Below are 19647 nucleotides of genomic sequence, written 5' to 3'. Positions count from 1 at the left end.
GCTGGCTTCTGTGGGACAGGGCTAATGTGGGTGGGAAAAGCAGATGGGGGCTTTCATGCAAGAAAATTGCTTCCTCCTTTCTTTGGGGCTCAGGGCCTTGTGATTTCAGAAGGGAAAGTGCTCAGTTATGTGGGGAAATTGGGTCAGCTGGTGTACTTTTGACGGCTCACCTTTGACTGAGATCTTTCCTCCATGTTACTGACAGAGGCTGGTCTTTTGTCATTCAAGAAATTTCCAGGGAATCATACTGCCAATTGAATTTTTCCCCTGCACACATTGAGTAAGCCGCCCGTGAGCTGACGTAAGTGCCGCCACCTTGCTCAGTAACAGAATTATGGTGGAAATTGTAAAGGTCAGATGACTGCAGGATGATGAAATGAATGCAAATAGAAATGAGAAAATTTCTGAAGCGGTTGTTTGCTTTTCGTGTCGTCAGCCTCAGTCTTTTGTGAACCGTTAACACTGGAAAATTATAGTGCGGTAAATAATGGTGAATGTTCCAAAGTTTTTATTTCCATACAGAGTTTATTCCTGAGATTGTTTACTGGCCTGGCTTGAGTGGTCTGTTAAGTGTACACTCTTTAAAATACATCTTAACTTCTTAATTGTGCTACTATTGTGAACTAACCTTGTGTTATTTCTCTTTTCTCATGTAGTTTTCCCTACACAAAATGGAAAGGTTGCTATAGTGACTGGAGGCACTAAAGGAATTGGTTACCAAACTGTGAAGCATTTGGCAAGACTTGGCATGCATGTGATAATAGGTAAAGTCATTATTCTCTTAATATACTTTTTGTTTCATAAAGTTTTGTTTTTTTTTTCCTTTTAAGTTGTATTTTCTTTCTGGCATCAGGGGAATGTAGAAGAATATTTTCCTAGTGTTTAGCACAACTAAAGATTAATTTGTATTTTGCTTTGCAAGATCTTGAAAAAAATAGTGGAGGGGATTTTTTCTGTAGGACTTGGAAGAGTTGTACTAAACAATAAAAAACCTTAAAAAATTAGTATTACAAAAGTATTTATTTTATTTAGTTCCTTGTTACTGGGGATGGGTCATGCATCAGCGTTGGAGTGTATGTTTTCATTAAGAGGAAAACAAATTAAAGAGTTGAAGGAGTATTACAGTGTTTAGTGGGGGATGATCTGTGTAAGGACAGAGGAAGCCCTTATAACTTCATCCATGTAAAAATTGTACATTTACTTCTCAATTTGTCACTGTGAGAGACCTCTCTAGGCAGTGACAAGAAAATAAATACCTGGAGATTCAATTGTGTCAGTCTGAGATGGATTGGGCAATTCACCTTCTGGAGGTGCCTGTTCCTCTCCATTGATAATAAGGAGTTGATGAGGTGGCTGAGTTAGAGTGTGACATTTCAAGTTAGGTGAATTTCTCTATGAACTCAAAAACTGTCCCGTGTGCACCATTTCTTCTTTCTACCACAGACACTACTTAGGAGACTTCCTATTTTTTAAAACTTCCTTTACTGCAAATATGTATTTGTAGTAGAGGAATATGTCTACTAATATGTCCACTAAATCAGAATGTAGTATAATGAACACTTTTATGTTTAAACTGCTACATTTTATCACTTCGTTTTTCCTTAACTAGATTTTTACCTAAACCACTGTAACTTTTATTCCATAGAGTCACTGAATATTGCTGTTTCATTGTACACTATCAAGCTGATAATGCCATTTTGTTCAACTTTTATACAGAATTTGCTTTCTAAGGTTCTGTACACATATCAGACCCACTCCAAACAATGGACAAGAGCACAGCAGCCATGTACTTTTAGCGTAGTGCAGTCAGTAACATAATGGAATTGTCCTGGAATCATACAGGTGTAATGTGGAACACCACTTACTCATACGTGTTTTAATAGATGTGTCAAACCCAAGCGTCTGCAAAGTGCAAGTAGATGCTTCTTTATGTAGCTAAATGCCAGATGTTACTAATGTAGCTAGATGTAGCTAATGATGTCAGCATTAATATTTCACTAAAATTGCTTTTCATCTTTAAGGTGGACTGCAAAAATGTACTCTGGGAAAACAAAAAGGGTAATTTTCTTCTCTTTGCATAGGGTCACAAAAGCATAGAACATTCTTTTTTTTAAAGATTTATTTTGTATCACTTAAAGTTTAGGGTATTCCATATAAGAAAATTCAGTGTGAGAGTTTTGGGAATGGGAAGGTGAGATTTAGGTGCACAATCTCTAAATAAGCTGAATTTTTTTCGACTCACAGTCACTCTGTCATAAATCTCCTTCACTCAGCCTCACACCCATGTCTCATAAGCACCAAGATTTGTGAGCTCGTGTGATCTTGTGAGCATCACCTGAGTATGGGAAAAGGTCATGCCAGCTAACAGTCCTCATCCTGTCCCTGTGCTTCCTCTTGATCAGAAGTGATAGGCTATTTTATGGCCAGATCTGCCACAGAAGTTGTGCATTCTCCTTCTCTGGGGGTATTAACAATTCATCTGGATGCGCCCTGTGTTACTTGTTCTGGGTGCAACTGCCTTAGCAGGGGGATTGGACAGAGTTCCCTTCCAACCACTACTATTCAGTGATCTTTTATATTGCTCAGCAGCTCTCAGTACATTTTTCCTGGTCTGCAATATTTAGGCTCTGTCTATAGCCTATTTTTAGGCTGGGCTAAAAGGAAAAATAATGGTATTGGTAATGAGCTGTAACCTGGAGATGTAATCCTCCTGATGGCAGAGTGCATGGTCGTCTGCTGCCAGTCTTCTGTGCTGTGGCCTTGACATGCACAGCACAGGAACAGTGTCCTCTAAACACACCTTTGTTTGTCCATAAAGGGCATTCTTTTAACACTTTGCTCTTTCTTTTGGTGCCTACAAACACACGCACTTCCATTGACTCTACGATTGTATCAATCTTACTGTTTTCATTATGAATCCCTACAAATGTGAATTAATGAAATTAATTATAGGAAGCATTTGATGAGTAAGTCATCCAGCTGATTCATTTCTTCCAAGCAAACTCTGACCTAAACACTGAGCCCTATGAGTCACAGCCATCTTCTTTGCCTGTGAAACTCTTCAGACCAAAGCAGCCCTGTCAGAAGAATGGATAGTCCCAGGCACTTTTCCAGCTGCAAGATCACAACAGTCTCAAAAGCACATTAAATGCAATGACCTTCCATCCTTGCTCATAACTGTAGGGCCCAAGTGTCCAGAGTATGTTTGAAATGTCTGCTGGCACGTTGGCATGCATTAGCACATTCTGCTTCAGGCCACACAAGGCTCAAATAAGAGAGCAAGCGTGCTCAAGCTTTCTCCTCTAGGATTGTTTTCACCCTATGTTTGTATATAGACATGAACTTCTATGAAAAAGGTGTGGATGTTAAGTGAATTTGGGCTTGCAAGAGAGATTCACGTGTAGCTTGCAGTCAATCATGCTCAATCACGGAATGCTTGTTACCCATTATAGGAACTGTAGCAATAAAGGATGATATCCCTGCAGCAGGCAAATGAGTCAAGCCTGAATGTCTGATGTGAAAAATGATTCACCATTTGTGATGGATGTGATTTTGATGCAGTTTGACATTTTAGAGGAGTAAATATTTGAAACAACCTACTTTTAAACCCAATCCACCCATGGAAGGAGGAAAGCAAATAAGTAGGAAGCATGTAACCTTGTGGAGCATGAGTAGGCACTGTATCAAAAGGCAGTTTCTTCACTCAGAGCCTTTACAGCAGGTGGTTTCATTGTTCTTTCAAACCTCCTTCCTTTTCAGTCCCAGCGCTGTTGTACAAGCCTCCATCCCCCACTGATGGTTTCCCTCTGCTCACCCTGCCCTCAGCCTCTCCCTGAGAAAGAGGTTTTGGTGAATGCTAAAATGATGAAAGTAATTTTCTGTGTATTTATATATTTGTTTGATAGATTTCATTGAGGGTTTCTTCCAGGCTGCTTTTCTCAGTAGCTGCACTCGCAGTCAGCAGGGCTTTTACTTCAGGAAAATTTCATGGCAAACACCAAACCCCTGGTAGGGAAAATTGATGGCTGTGATGAATCTTCACAATCCAGCTATACAGGGAGCTCCTGCTCCCTCCTATGCAATTTGCTTGTTGATAAATAAACTTGAAATTTCATTTTCAGAGACAGAAAGTAAATGACACACTGTATTAAGCAGTGACTGATATTGAAGGTGATGTTTTGTATGCACTTACAAATAAATATGCCCTTCACAATGAGGATATTGGAAATCAGGATATCCTGGACATTTCTGTGCCCTCCCCCAGCCCAGGACATAAAACTCAGTATGTTCAGCTCTGGTTCAAGGTGTTTGCCACAGTTCTCTCAATTTAGAATGATAAAAAAGCATAAACTATTCCTATTCCTTCCATCCCTGTTCACAGTTGTTTAATTTTATGAGGATTCTGTGTGTGCATGTTAGAATTGTTGACTCAAAAAAGGAAAGCCTTGATTTGATTTTTTTTCTTTCTTTTTGCCCTCAGTATATTAATAAAAGAAGACTGAGATAATGTGTGATAATATCTAATGTAGAAGTTTTGATAATTCTATCTAAAACATTGAATGAAAATCAAAATATTTGCACCTTTAAAATGTTACACTTTTGCTTGGCATAAAACGCCAGGTTCGGGGCAGTGTAATCAATCTTTAATGTCTGAGTATATCAGTGTCACAGGTTTCTAAGACAGGCTCACACTTTGAAGGAAGCAATCTCATTATACTTATACATATGTATATATATTCAGGTGACTTATTTGAGCTATGCAATTTTGGCTTGAGCCCTGCAATTTGGCATAAATAAATGTACTTCCATCACCAGATTCAGCACTTCTGTGTGACCTCGGTAAGCTCTGCAGGATACTGAGCAAGAGATATTTCTGTCACACCTCTTTCATTCCCATTAGTTTCCAATTTTCAAGCTGGATTCTCTGCACCATGAATCAGACAATTCCTATGTTGTATAATACTGCAAAGTGACTTTCGAGGGATAATTAAATCCTATCAAGATGGTGCAATAGTTCATTTTCAAAGACAGTTTGATTTAATTTCAATTACTGAAAATTTTTATGGGTTACTTTAATAGTCTTTTTTAATATACATGGATCTATGAGATGCTTGGGTTATATATTTTTTTTAAAAAAGTATTTGTTACAGCGCCTGAGTGGGTCGCTGCTGGTGAGAGAGAGACGATGAATCTTGTTTCTTGATCAGAAGGCTGTATTTATTGATATATGATATAAAATACATTATGACTATACTAAATAGAATAAAAAGAGAAGTTTGCAGATGCTGCTAAGCTAAGAATAGAAAGAAAGAATCCAAAACAAAGTTGTGCCCAGGGACTCGGTCCCCTGGCTTGCTCTTGTGATTGGCCCTCAATTATAAACATACAAACATGAGCCAATCAAGGTGTCCCTGTTACATTCCACAGCAGCTGATAACAATTGTTTACATTCATCTTCTGGGGCCCTCAGCTTCCCAGAAAATGCAGAAATCTGAAAGAAAGGATTTCTGTGAAAAAATGTCTGCGACAAGTATTTATCTTCCTAATTTCAGCCAGGTTTTTTTAGGCCTGAATGAGTTCTAGAGTTAGTCAGGAAGTGTCAAAATTTTACCAGCTTATTAAAAGTCGGTGATGATTTCATTTTTCTGTATGAGCATAAAGGAAAGGCATGCAGATTCGTTTATAATTGTAATTCAGTTCAGGTTTTATCATATCAGTGCACTGTAATCAGGGTTATGGAAATCTCTGTTTACTGTTAATTATGCACCATACATGTGCACACAGCCACACACAGTCTTCCAAATATGTTTGAATCTTGTCAAACACTTTAGTCTCTAACTTCTGTTGTAAGACTGTCACGTCTGTGCTTGTTTTAACATATGGTGCTTTCAACAAATAATTTTATAGGAAGAGCACATAATGAAGTGACAGGTGCTTCAAATTGTATCAAACTGTTCAGGGTGATAAAGACCAGGGATGTGTGAAGAATTGCAGGAAGACCATAAGAAGCTGAGTGTTAAAAGGCATGTACAGCTCAATGTAGATCAATAAGGAGTGATGGACATGGGGAAAAATTTTAATGCCAAAACAAGATGTGATTGATTCTGTGTCGACCATCATCACTTTCGAAGTAGATCTCAGGGTCAAAATAGATCATTCTGTGAAATTCTGTGGTGCTCCATTGGGTGCAAAAATCAAAACAAATATTAGAAATAGTTAGAAGATGAACAAACTAAATAGACAATATGAGTTGATTCAACTCTATGAATCCTTCGTGGGCCAGAACTGTAAATACTTTGTGTTCTGGTCTGCCTATTTCAAAATGGTCTTAAAGGTTTTAGAGGAAAAAGGTTTTATCAGGGTGATGGAAAAGCAACCTTAGGAGGAGCAACCAAATGGGCTTGAAGTCTTCAATCTGTTCACTGTCTCTGAAGTATATAAAATAAGCAGCTAAAAAGATACGGAGCTTAAAATAGTACGGAGAATGTTACAAACTCAGTAACAGATTGTTATAAACACAGTATTAGACATCAAAAAGAATTTAAAGCAATCTAAAACAGGCCACTGTGATTAAAACCAAAATCCATCAGAAGTGTAAAAGTATTTCTGGACTAGAATCTGCTGCATAAAACCTTAAATCATCTTTGATAAAGAAGAAGTGTAAGGTGACAAATACAGTGCTGGGCAGTTTTGGGAAAATGTTGTGCATAGGCCAGTAAGTGTTTTTTATACTGAAAAATAAGTCAGGCATTTAAAAAATGTAGAGTTAAATATGTGTTATTGGAACTTTGGAAGAGTTAGTGCAATTTTTCTAGGTGCTTGTTTAATTTATTCATTAAGCATTTTTGCCTTTGAAATATTCAACAACTGTGTGTATTAATTTAATCCTGGTTTTCAAAAGCTTTTGTTAAGATTCATGCCAAGAGATTTAAAGTGGCTGGCTTGTCTTGAGATAAGAGAAAGATTTCTTGTAGTTTAGTAATGGATTAGCAAACAGAAAACAATATTGAGAAGTAATTTATCAGCTTTGAGTTGGAGTAAAGATGCTTGTGGTCCCACAGACAGATGTTCAGTACATTTATCAAAGATAGATACAGAATAAGATGATGCATTTTGTTTAAATGTGTTTAGGATATTCAAAATTGTTTGACTATTGATAATTAAAGAATTTGAGTTTCTGACATGTAAGGAGAGACTGAGAGATTCAGCCTGAAAAGGAGAGAGGGGTTAGGAGGATCTTTTCCAGTGTATAAGTGCCTAGTGGAAAAAAACTCACTTCTTTTTTTCCCCCCTTTTGTTTTTACATTGTGGGTGTTCAAACACTGGCACAGGCTGCTGAGAAAGGTTGAGGAGTCTCCATCCCTGGAAACACCTGGGATCTGACTGGACATGGTCCTGGGCCACCAACTGTAGCAGAGGGTGGGACTGGGAGGTGTCCAGAGATGCCTTGTGAAATCTTAACTACTATGAAGAATAGGAAATTATCTCCCCATAGTGGATGACTGTGCTATGAAGGGATGGATAAATACAGAGTGTTAGTAAATGCAAATACAGAATACGAGAAAAAACAGCCACACCTATGTATTTACAAGAATAGGACCTAAATTAACTGCTAGTCAAAGAGCTAAATAAATATTGTGATTTACTGTTGAAAGCTCAATGTACAACATCATTGATATTTTGTGCCAGTCATAAAGGCAAATAAAATTATATTACTGAGCAGGAAAGGAGATGAAAACAGGGCAGAAAGCGTCCCTCTTCCTTTATAGAAACCATTGGATCATCCTGTTGTGCATACTCCAAAGGAGTCTGGTTGAACTGGAAAAAACTAAAGAGTGATGGTTAGGAGTAGAGGATGGCTTTGTACAAGGTGGGGTCCAGAACAAACATCCTTCTGCTTCCAAACAGATGACTGAGGTGTGATCATACAGTTATGAATGGTGTAGAAAGTGAAGGAGAAGGGATCATTCCCTGTATTATTGTATGCCAAGTAGAGAACATCCAACAAAATAAAAAATACAACAACAAACAAGCTACTGAAGAACAACCTTTTAAACATAATTAGGTGTGTCATTAAATCACAGAGCCTGCTGTCCCAGGACTCTTTGGTGATCAAGCTCTTGAATGAACTGAAAGTGCAATTAGGTGAAGTGGCACAAGCCATGCTCATTGGGAGGCCATGTGTGACCTTGGATTCAGGAAATCTCTGAAACTTCCTGCTTCTGGGAGGGTGTATTGGAGAAAATCACTCCTAGACTTAATGCTGTCGTGTCTTTTCTTTAAGTATCTGCTGCAGGTTATTGTTGGAAAGAGGGCACTTGTCTAGATGCATCTTGGGTTTGGTGAACAGGGTTGTTCTTAACCTCTTGTTGGACAGGTGGATAGCTGAAACCTAAGTCAATAATGATGTTTTCTTTTCTCTTTGCAAATCAACATTCTCTCCCTTGCTCATTTTTTGCTTCTTTTCTCAAAGGATCACTTACAACAATATTTTCACCTTTCATGCAGGAAGGCATATATTTAATTGTGACTGTTGCGTGATGAACTCAATGACAAAAGATGTGTGGCATCTCTAGACACAAAGAAGTTTGTATCATGTTCACAATATTTTTTTTATAGCTGGCCACATCCTTATACCTATTATTGAAATCCATGCCTTAAATGTTTTACATATGAGATGTAAGACCAATATTCTTTTTATTGAAGATTTTACAAATTCCTTTAAAAGAAACCTTACAAATTCCTTAAAAAACCTGCTCATATTGTATTGAGTTCAAATTTCTCATCCTTGGAGATTTTGGGGGCAGTTATTCCTCTCTTTTAGGCATGTTCTATTTTTTGTGTACATTCATAAAATCATAATCTTCCTAGCACCAGCTGATAGGATTTTGTTTTCCTCTTGAGGCATTGGGTGCCCTCATAAGCCCTGTCTTCAGGCTGGTGCTTCAAAGAATCAGTTCCCCTTCGGTCACAATGAGGATTATGCTGCTCTGAGGAGGCATCTTGATTCAAATTTCCGTTTGGAAACTTTTATTTTCTGTTGCACAAAGGCATCTAACAATTATCCTTTGCAATTCCTTAATCAGATGGTATACACTCATACAGAATTGATTACTGTACCACCGAGCTTTTCCTGGCAAACATGTAAGAGTTTTTGGGCACCACTTCTGAACTTGGGTGGCTCGAAGTCAGCAGTGGGGCGAGGGAAGGGCCATGGGGCGTGCTGCACACCCTGGAAAGCGATCCATTGTTTCAGGGAGTAACTGCTCTGTCATTGTGGCTCCACAGGTCGAGGGAGAGCATTGTCTCAGGTTCCCCAGGCACTGGTGACTGAGGGGGTCACACCTGCCAGGGTGTGGGGTGTGTGGGGTGGGCTGGGAGGTGATGTGCCTGCCCTGCCCCTGGGCAGCCCTCGCTCCTGCCTTCCCCCTGGGGCTCCCTGCACAAGGTGGCTCTCAGGCTCCAAGCTGGAGGAGTCAGGTCCTTCTCTTGACACCATGTTCTGGTTGTTCTGAATCTTCTTGGTGTTCATTTCCAAAGGTTTTTTTATTTGTCTTCATTTTGTGCTATCTTACTGAACGTGAGGAAATTTTTCCCTTGGCATGCTTAAGTAAGCAAGAGCTTTTTGGATTTGTGGGTTTATTCTCTCCAGGCAACCTTAAGCTTTACAGGCTCTATTGTTGAAATAAGACTATTTTAATTTTTTTATAATGCCCTGAAGTACATTTCCTTGAAACATCAAGATTGCAAATTTTTAGTTTTGCAAAACACCATTTGGAAAAGCTCTTACTTTCTTTATCAGAATCAGTTTTGTATATAAATTCAGTGTGTGAGTGGCAAATACTCTTTTGAAGAGATAGTTGCATTCAAAGAAATTAAAAATATAGTATAGAAATACATATAGATGTATCAGAACTCCTTAATTAGCGATAATGTGTTTTTATCCCATGCAGGCTTTCTAAGGTCTGTGCTTTTTTTTCAGCCATGTTCAGACTGAGCAATCTCTCTGACAATTCTGTTGAAATCCCTTAAATAACTTTCAGAGTTAGGATCTACTTAAGTGACTGAGATGACAGAGCCTGACATTTAAGAAAAGATCCAAAGCCTATTGGTGCTGATAAGAATTTTAATATGTACTTCTCTGGTGGCTTCATATCAACTTGCTTTGACTTGTGATGTTTGTGGAAGTAAATGTTGAAGAGATGAGTACATTTCTTTGACTAAAAGTTGTATTTAAATATGTTTTCCTTTTTTTCAGTATTTTATTAAGAACTATACTTTTTATGCCATTGAAATGATATCTGATTTTATACGGGTGCATCTCTTTACAATGAATTTATTTCTTTATATAATTAGGGGTTTTTTTCAGAATTGATTATAGTCAGTGTTGTTATTGAATAAGTCTCACCCAAAATTCTTCACTATTTGTGGACTAAGTGGAAAAAAACCATCAGGTAGGGCACTGAACTGCTTGCATAAACAGTTCTTGAGAAAACTATATCTATTTTGAGTTCCCAGTAGACATTTTAAATTAGCATGAAAAGCAAGATTATTATGGTTTTGGGTACTTTGATGATCTAAGCTCCCAAGACAATGAATCCCTTGTTCTCAAAGCTTTTTCTAAGATTCCCTCACTGCATAAAATACATGATCATCTCTCTTCCCTTTCTTACCCCTCCCTTCAAACCATTTGAATTCAGAGTAGGCAGATCTTATGCTATAGATGCTATAACACTTAAAATGGATAAATTCTAGTATATGGAACATATGGAAATTATAGTGAATAATTGAAAAAATGTCCAGCCAGAGGATCAGTTTGTGTATCAAAAATTTTTTTAAAGAATCATGACAAATGTGATGCTAAGGATTTAAACCAGCTGACAGCAGTAAGAGATTGACCTTGGTCTAGTAAACCATCCTGAATTTAGGGTGCTGTACATCTGCTCAGTGCACTTGAAGGTTGTGCCCTTTAGTGACCCTACTTCATCAAGAAGATGCAGATTACTTTTGATTTTTCCCAACCCAAAGCTGACTGTGTTAGCTTGATGACTTAAAAAGCATTTTTTAAAAAAATGTTGAATAATTAATATAGCACTTAAAAGGAGGTTGATCTTTTTGATGCCTGCCACTCACTTTGCTTAGAAGATCCCAGAAGGATGTGCTAGAAGAGAAGCAGTGCAAAAGTGCAATGGCCCTTTCCTCTCCCACCTGCCCTTGGCAAGGGGGTGCTGATCTCCTTAACCTAGCTCAGAAGCCTAGATTAGCCTCCTAGTTTCATGGTATGCATCCTTCTGATCGAAGTGCCTTTGAACTTTTTGTAAGGATTTTGGTCATTTGTTCAATGTCTTTATTCTTTCTTGCAGTATTTTCTTTGAAAGAAGGATTTTGAAAACCTCTAATATTGTGGCAGTTTTCACTGAAGCTATTTCAATTTTGCAATACTCCAGCCTTCAGCATCTGGTTTTCAAACTCTGTTGGACCAGGCTGGAAACAGACATCTGAAGTGACTGTTTAGCAAAATAATAATTTTTTTTCCCAGTGGTCTAGAGTGAAAAATATGCAAATATAAATAAAATGAGCTCATTTGGAAGGCACTGAGCTTTAATGAATAACCATTTATATAACAGCAAAATAAAGCAAATTAAAATTTGTTGTGAACATAAGCTCTTTTAAAAGAACAAATTAAATGAACATACTGAGAGTTATATCATGACACTGGAGGCTTTAAAAAGCCAGATCTCGGCACAAGAGGTGCAGAATAAAAGAGGAATCAAATAAGATGTTCACAGAATTGGCACATAAGTGTTCTTATTTCTAGCATAACACTATCCAGCCTAATAAATAACAATACTCTGAGTTTGAAATCCTACTCCAGTACATTACTTGAGATGAAACAGTGAGGAAAATTAATCTGTTGCCCATGAACCCTGTGCACAAATTTCCCCAGAAATGGCAGGGTTTCACTGGAGGGTTTGTTTGTTGGTGCTGCATCTATATCTGGAAATTAGCATCAAACTGAATGTTTTTCTTCTCTACAAGGCTGGATGGTTTTAAAGGCAGAAAAACAGCAAGAGGAAAATATTGCAAATATCTGCTTTGTTGTTCTGGGTCTTCCTTCCTTCCTTCCTTCCTTCCTTCCTTCCTTCCTTCCTTCCTTCCTTCCTTCCTTCCTTCCTTCCTTCCTTCCTTCCTTCCTTCCTTCCTTCCCAGCAATATACATCCATAGTTAATGGAATTTATAGACAGCAGTTGTACACCTGTATGAATCTAGATTTTATGTGAGAATTATTTTCTCTCCAGTATCTGGAATGCTAAGTGTATTAATTTTGGCTAAATTTATGTAAATGTTGTGTTTTCTTGCATATCATGAAAACAAAGATGTGTTTCAAGTCCTTTTTCACAAGTAAATACAAGCATGTACCTGCTAATGTGAACAGGGGGCTGAACCAGACACCTCCTGAAGTCTCTTCCAACTTCATTTTATTTTGTGGTGCTGAACAGGATACTTGCAGGCTGGCACAAAAAAAAATATCTTTACAGAAAGTTTGGCAGAGTTTTATATAATAAGGAAAATAGGCAGCTTTGTGAAATTCATAAGAGATAACAGTGTTGTTATCCAATTTAGATAATAAACAGTAGGTGCTTTGATGTTCCATGCTATGGAAAATATTTTGATGGATAAAGTGAATGTTAATTTTAAAAATTCAACTTGTGTTAATTCCTATATCTCTTGTGCTTATTTTTTTTCCTTTGACGTGTTATAAAAAAATTGCCAAACAAATGTCAGGCAATTAGTAACCACCCACCTAAGCTGAATGGTACAAAAGACATTTATGTGATGCCTAATTACATTTTATCTTAGCACTAATAAATCCTCTCATGAGCATTTGAGACAGGGTAGTCAGGACTTTCCTCCAACTGTGGAAGTCATCATTTTGGAAAAAGAGCAAGGGGAAATCTGCTCTAACCTGTAGTGAAGTTTTTGCCCAATCTGGATGTGATACAATTCACTTGTCTCACAGACTCAAGTCTCAAGTCTGCTGGTCCAGTAGATAGTTCTATTTTATATGAATAAATGAGATAAACTGGCAGAACTTGTGGAAATCACAGTGCATTTGTACAGCCCTCTTTGAAAGCGTCTGCAGCACACCTTTCCACCTAAAACTTCACACTGGTTCTACACTGTGGTTGTGACTTCATAGGTGCCAGTCCTTAAATTGATTGCATTGCTAATTTTTCATTTTTTGTCCTTTAACAGCTGGAAACAGTGAAAGTGATGGCCAAGAAGCGGTGAGGAAAATAAAAGAAGAAACTTTGACTGGAAAAGGTACCATATTATATAATTTCCTTTAAGAAACCATTTTTCCTCTCTTTTTGCTGTCATCTCCTTTTATATGAGGACCCCTTGTGTAATGCTAAATTTATTTTTTTTAATTTGGGGCACTGGAACAGGTTGCCCAGAGCAGTTGTAGATGCCTCCTCCCTGGAAGTGTTCAGGGCCAGATTGGATGGAGCTCTGAGCAAACTGTGGAAGGTGGAGTGGAAGGTGTCCCTGCCCATGGCAGGAGGTTTGGAACTAGATGCTCTTTAAGGTCCTTTTTTCTCAAATGGTTCTGTGATTCTATGAACTGAATTCCAGAAATAAATCTGACTCAGGGGTAAAATGCATAGGGTATTTCTTAAACAATGTTTTCAGCCTGGTTTGACTTTACTGTTTGTCATTGAAAAAGGGTTGCCTGCAAGTTACAGTCTGCCTGAGTATCTGCATGTGTAAGATTTAATAGATGGGAAAAAAATTCAGAAAACCAGTAGTTTTTGCTAAAGGGAGGATGACAGCAGGTAAGAGTGTGTGCTCTTTTACTTTGATTGTTTTAGGAGCCAACAGGTTTTTTAAAGATCAAGGCTGCTTGATTGGGTCATTTGACACATGTTAAGAGCTTATAGTACTTCACAACTAAAACCATTTTCTTAAATATAAATAGACCTTTCATATCAAACCTAAATTCCTATCTTTCTGTGATTCTTCTCTTATTTCTTTTAGATAGATCATCCTTCCTGATGATCTATCATGTTTGTAGAGGTATAAGGATAGCATAGCTTGATAACTGAGAGGAAAGGCATGTTCCACACTACCTGCTCTGTGATTGCCATTTGCAGTTCGTGGTGGAGGTTAGTGTAGCTCACATTTTTGTCCCTGGGTGTCACTGGGTGTAGCTCCTAATGGTGCATGATGATTCATTCCTGCCACTTTGACGCATAATTTCTTGGCAAAATTATAGAGCAGTGTTGCTAGTCCAAACGATTTGGGATCTTCATGGCTTCTTCTGAGATCTGATTCTGTTTTTTACCATAATTACTGTTATGATTATCAAAATACATGTTAATTATTGTTTTAAAAAAACCCTTTCATTATGATTTATCTTTTGGCTTAAATAAATGAGCATCCATTATAGCCTCAGGATACATATATGCTAGTTAAAAGCATCATAAATTAAGGCATAGTTAGAAGGATCATAAAAGGAAAAAGGTAATTATTACATCATTAAAGTCCTTTGCTGGAAGTTTCTGTGCAGAGACCAAAACCAGCTGGAATTAACAATGTCATGTGACTTGCATGAATCTGAATAAACCAGGGTCTGTGTTATTTTCTCCCTCTGTGTGATCACAGGCTTTTCTAGCACTCCAGTCCTTCTTGCTTTTTCTAGGTAAAGTCAGTTATAGCCCTCAGTTATAAACTGTTAAGACAAAGATGTCAGTTTGAGGAAGCTGAAAGTGTATTTAAAGTCAATTGAAGTTGTTCCTCACTGTAATTATTTCAACTGAGGTTTAAGTAATCTCAGCCTCGATTGGTTTGTCCTAAAAATAAATTGGAAGATTATTGTCTTTTCGAAATTTCTCACTGATTGAGGAAAATTTGTATTTAAAAGTGCAATGTCCTGCGCAAAAGACTTGTTCAGATCTGAGAGCCACCCCTATGCTGCTGTTTATCCATGAATCTGCACTTTGCTTTAAATAGGATGTGTGTGTAGATACTGTGACTGTGTCCTTGGTTGGCTAGATGATGCTTGTATCCAAACCAAAGCACTGAGACAGGGCTGTGCAAGAGTATTACCTTTTCAAAGTTCAAGATCTGTTTAGTCACTGCATAAAAACATTATTGGTTGTCTTGACCCTTTCCCCCTGCTTTTTCTTTGAGCTTTTTCATGGCCCATATGAAAACACTGCTTTACAGAAACTGCTTCCATCAGGAACATCAGACTCTTGAAGGAGAACTACTCAAAATAAATAGTACTTTTGGGCAGCCAGTGTGGTCAAGGATTGGGACAATATAGCTATTATGGACAAAAAAAGTGAGATGCCATCAGTTTGCTATCTAGATCTCAGATTCCTTAGAATGAAGAAAATCTCCTTGCTTTTTATCAGGTTAGACAGCAAAAGGGAGCAAAAGACCTTGTCCTCTCCTTGTTGCCTGGCTGAGCCATACATAGCACAATCATCCCCAGAGACAGCTCTGGGAAAATGCCAGGCTTATTGAATGCAAGTAATTACAATGTTTTTAAGGCACTGTCATCCTTCTCTGTCTTGGCCTTGTCTGTCTGGGGCTCTGTCTGATGTCTAAGGGTAAGTAGTTTTACTTGACATAATCTGTACTTACTTCTGGGACAAGTGAGATTCAAAGCATGTACATAAGTAATTCCTATGAAGCAGCTGAGGAGCAATAGTGTGCTAACATTGCCGAGGAGGATAAAGGATAGTAATAAAAAGCCTCTGCATGCAGGTGATGGGTTTTGGTTTTTTTATTGTTTTGTTTTTTGTAAAAGCATGGCAAGACATGAAAGGATGGACAAAACTTCTGAATACAGGGAGGTGGGGTGCCTGGTTTCCCACCCTGGAGGAATGGAAAGCGGAGCCAATGCCAAAAGAGAGTACAGAACTGGAGAGGAAAGCAGTTGCAGCCATTTGCTACAAAGCAGTGATGCTAAAGGACTCAGAAAATCTAAACAACGTAGCACTTCATCTCTTCCTTCCACCCACCCCCTATCCTGGGGCTGCATCAGAAACCTTCTTGGTTCCTCTCCCTGCTGATTCCAGACTGTTTAAGTGTCCTCCTTGGTTTTGGGTCTCTGCTCTGGGTAACCTATTGCAAAGTGTAAGGAGGGAGGATGTACATGGGCAGTTGAGAGGAAGTAAATAAGCTACAAGTCCTTGGGGCATGATAGACCCAGTCAGCTGAACCATCAGAACCTCCTCCACGATAAAGAAATCCCAGCCCTCAGATACCCAGAACAGGCCAGAAGTAGTGCTGCATTGTCATTAAAATTCTCACACCGACTCTATTTCCAAAAGACCAAGGGCAACACATTGCTGCAGCGTGAATCATAAAGCTGGGAGAAGCCAGGATGTGTGGACGTTTATCTTGCTTCCATTTGTTAAATTGGGAACTTGTGTTGTTAATAGTGGCAATTATATGGCTGGGAAAATTGTTGATGGCTCCGGATTGCTGCAGAGATATTCCAATTGGATAAATCTCTGTAATTTGCACATAGGGCGTGTCTCTGTTAGTGTGTTCATTAGTTAGATCAGTTGGGTGCTTTTCAGGCAACCCTCAGCTCCTGGCTGCTTGCTGAGTTCAGGTTCCTATCAGGAAGGGCACTGCAGGTCCTGTCCTGGATTCCCTTTGGACAGAACTAGCGTGGGAGGAGAGTTGCAGCAGTAACAGAGCAGTTCGTCATGGGAGCAAACTTCAGAATTTATCTGAGCCTTCCACAGACCTGCAGCAAGTGCCTATGTCAGGTGCCCAGCACAAACTGAGCTCCAGAAATGGACTTATATTGATCCAAACTGCTTGGTAGTGCAGCCATAACCACAGTTACCAGTGGTGAACAAACCTCATTGAGCTGCGGAAATGGGAGGTGTCTGTGATAAAGTCAGCTCTCAATGGTACTCAAAAAGAATCTCTCAATTTACATAACAGAGTTATATCTCCTGACTCAGTTACCCTCAGCTTATGTATCTGCTAATGAAAGCTAGTTTTAGCCTGATGATTACAAACATACAAATGTTGGAAACTCATATATAAACATGAATGAAAACTTCATTCATTGCAGCAAAGGTTCATGAATACCAATGGAATCAGCAATTAGCAAAACTTTATGCATAAATATCAAATAGCACAGTACCAGGGGAAGGCTCTCACATCCAGAGATTGGAGTTGCAACTAGAGTCAAAGAAGAAGAAAATTATCATTTAGTGAGAAAAGAAGGTGTAAAAGTCATATTAAGCGTAGACCTCTTCAAAAGGAGAAGCCTGCGTTTAATCTCACCCAACATTTTTGCGGCAATTTAAATAAAACCACAATTACAAAACTACCAGCTAAATTCACAGCCTTCATGAAACTTCCATTTGAAGCCAGGTGAGAAAGGAAGAAGAGACTTTCTCCCTCAGAGCCAGAGGAATGCAGAGGTTAGCATAGTGGCAGCCAAAAACTTGTGGCTTGTAAAACTCTCAACACGTGCATTAAATATGAACAGCTCCAGGGTGGAGCCCTGAAGTTCCAAGTATGAACAACTACCCACTTTCAGATTAAAAAAATCACGTTGCTGTAATGACCATTATTTTGTGCACATACTTTACCTGCACTTCGTTGGTGTTCATCCTTGTTCCATCCTTGCCAACGAAGATATCGTCTATGTCAACCAGAATGTACCTATCCAAGGACAGTGTGAGCTTCTTTCCAGAGAGGAAAGAGATGGCATCTATGAAAATCAGCTTGTGCAGCCAAAAATTCAAGTTATTGCCGAAAAGGACTCGTTGAATCCCATCGTGGAGCCCCAAGTCATGAATTACTGTGGCATAGAGAGCAGCAGGTAGAGAAAGGTTTTCTGGCGTCTTTACTTTTGCAAATATCACTGGTTGATAAGTTGTGTGATTAATCTGGAAAACAGCCCAGTCATTTCCAAGCAAGGGCCTCTTCTCAAGCTTAGAAGGTTTAGTCACATGGAGCAGTGGGGAATGAGGGTTAATGCAACAGTCCTTAATACCCAGATTGCTGTGGACATGGAAAGGAAAACCCTTCCACTGAAAGCTCTGCAAGCTGTTCTCACTGCCTTTGTGAAATGCGATCACACCCACACCATACTCTATGCAGTACTTATCTAGAAGGCCTCTGTTCCACGAGTCCATGTTCACGTACTTAAGGATATTCTCATACACTATGAGAGCGTACTTGCCTTTGTTCTTGTCTATAAGCACTGGGAGGTCACCTTTCCCAGATGCAACCTCAGTGTGAAACTGAAACCTGCTAGATTCCAGAATGGTTACGATATCTTGGCCTAATGCTGAGTACTGGCTTTCCACAAACACCAGCACTACAAGATCTGTCCTCAGGGGATCAACAGGCCTCGTGGTCTTCGCCTCCATCAGCTTGTAAGGCAACAGTTGAGCATCACCACATTCCACTTCTGAAGAGGTTTCAGGGAGTTCATTTTCCTGTTTGTAGCCATTATACGAGTAGTAGGCAGAAATAACTATGCTCACCATACAAAAAGTGGCCAGCAAAATTACTGTTCTTTGAAAATGTCTGTGAAGTTTCAGGATAAAACTCATGGTGTTTACTTGCCTTAGACAGCTCTCAACAGCAGCATGAAAAACAAACACAGATTCCCAACAACTTGTTCCAGTCCTCTGAAATATTTATGTCACCATTGCAGCACACACATCTATCTTCCACAGAGCTTTACTGAAGGTACAGTCTAGAAGAAAAGAAAATCAGAGATTTAAATGAGACACCACCTTGTGAAGAATCACCTGCTTAAACTAATGGGGAGCAAAGAAATCACTGCCAGCCAGAGGTTTGGAGACCAATGGCTCAACATTTTGCAATAACATTTTTTTCTGCTCCCACTACTTGCCATGTGCATTTGAAGGTCTCTAAATCTCACAGGTTCCTCAACTCAGAGGATCAAATAAAGCAGGCAGAGGCACTGAAAAGCAAGACATAAAAGGAAAGTATTTACAGTGTTTTAGAAATTCTTTTAACCTAAAGATAAAAGTTAACTCCAAGTAGACAACTGCTAACAACCAAAGTACTGAAGAAAATTTATAACCTGTAAAAAGCTGGGGCAACATGATTCAACAAATTCTATCTTGTATTAGTTTTTCAAAGAAGCAAGAACATGCACATCTTAACTGCTGTACAAACATGTACTGATACACTCTGTATTACATCTATTAGAGGAATTTTTTTAAGCAAAACTTGCTTCCTGCAACATTAGAGGAAAACAAAGCATTTTTCTGGACTGTGGATTTGTAAGCTGTTAGAAGCATTTCTTTGTATTAAAAAAACCCATAAAACAATCAAGCTCTTACATTTGAGAAGAGAAATTAATAAATCAAAAGTTGAACCTAACATGCAGATCACCTAAGGATATACTTATGTTCTATCTTGTACTTAAGGAAAGAGCAATTTTTCAAACCAGCAGTACAACTGCTGTCAAAACTCCCTAGTAAAACAACTGGCTGGTGTGACAAGCATAAAATAATGATCATAAGTCATAAACAAAGATTCAAAGCAGATTTTGAAAAATATTTAGTGTGTCAAGATCTAGAACATGCCACTGTAACTTCAGTGTAGTTTGCACCCAGGCC

General features: G+C 38.6%; 1 protein-coding gene across 1 annotated transcript; it reads right to left on the bottom strand.

Moving 5' to 3' along the window:
* Positions 1-17592: 17592 nt before the first annotated feature.
* On the bottom strand, positions 17593-18748 carry LOC128948950 (bifunctional heparan sulfate N-deacetylase/N-sulfotransferase 3-like). Its single transcript, XM_054293708.1, has one exon. It carries the CDS (start codon positions 18604-18606, stop codon positions 17593-17595), a length of 1014 nt encoding a protein of 337 aa, XP_054149683.1. The 5' UTR covers positions 18607-18748.
* Positions 18749-19647: the final 899 nt, after the last annotated feature.

Source organism: Melozone crissalis, unplaced genomic scaffold, assembly GCF_028551555.1.
Source record: "Melozone crissalis strain CALT ecotype California unplaced genomic scaffold, PUWL_Pcris_2 ptg000179l_1, whole genome shotgun sequence".
Taxonomy (NCBI): Eukaryota; Metazoa; Chordata; class Aves; order Passeriformes; family Passerellidae; genus Melozone; species Melozone crissalis.
This window is presented reverse-complemented; position numbering and strand designations above follow the sequence as displayed.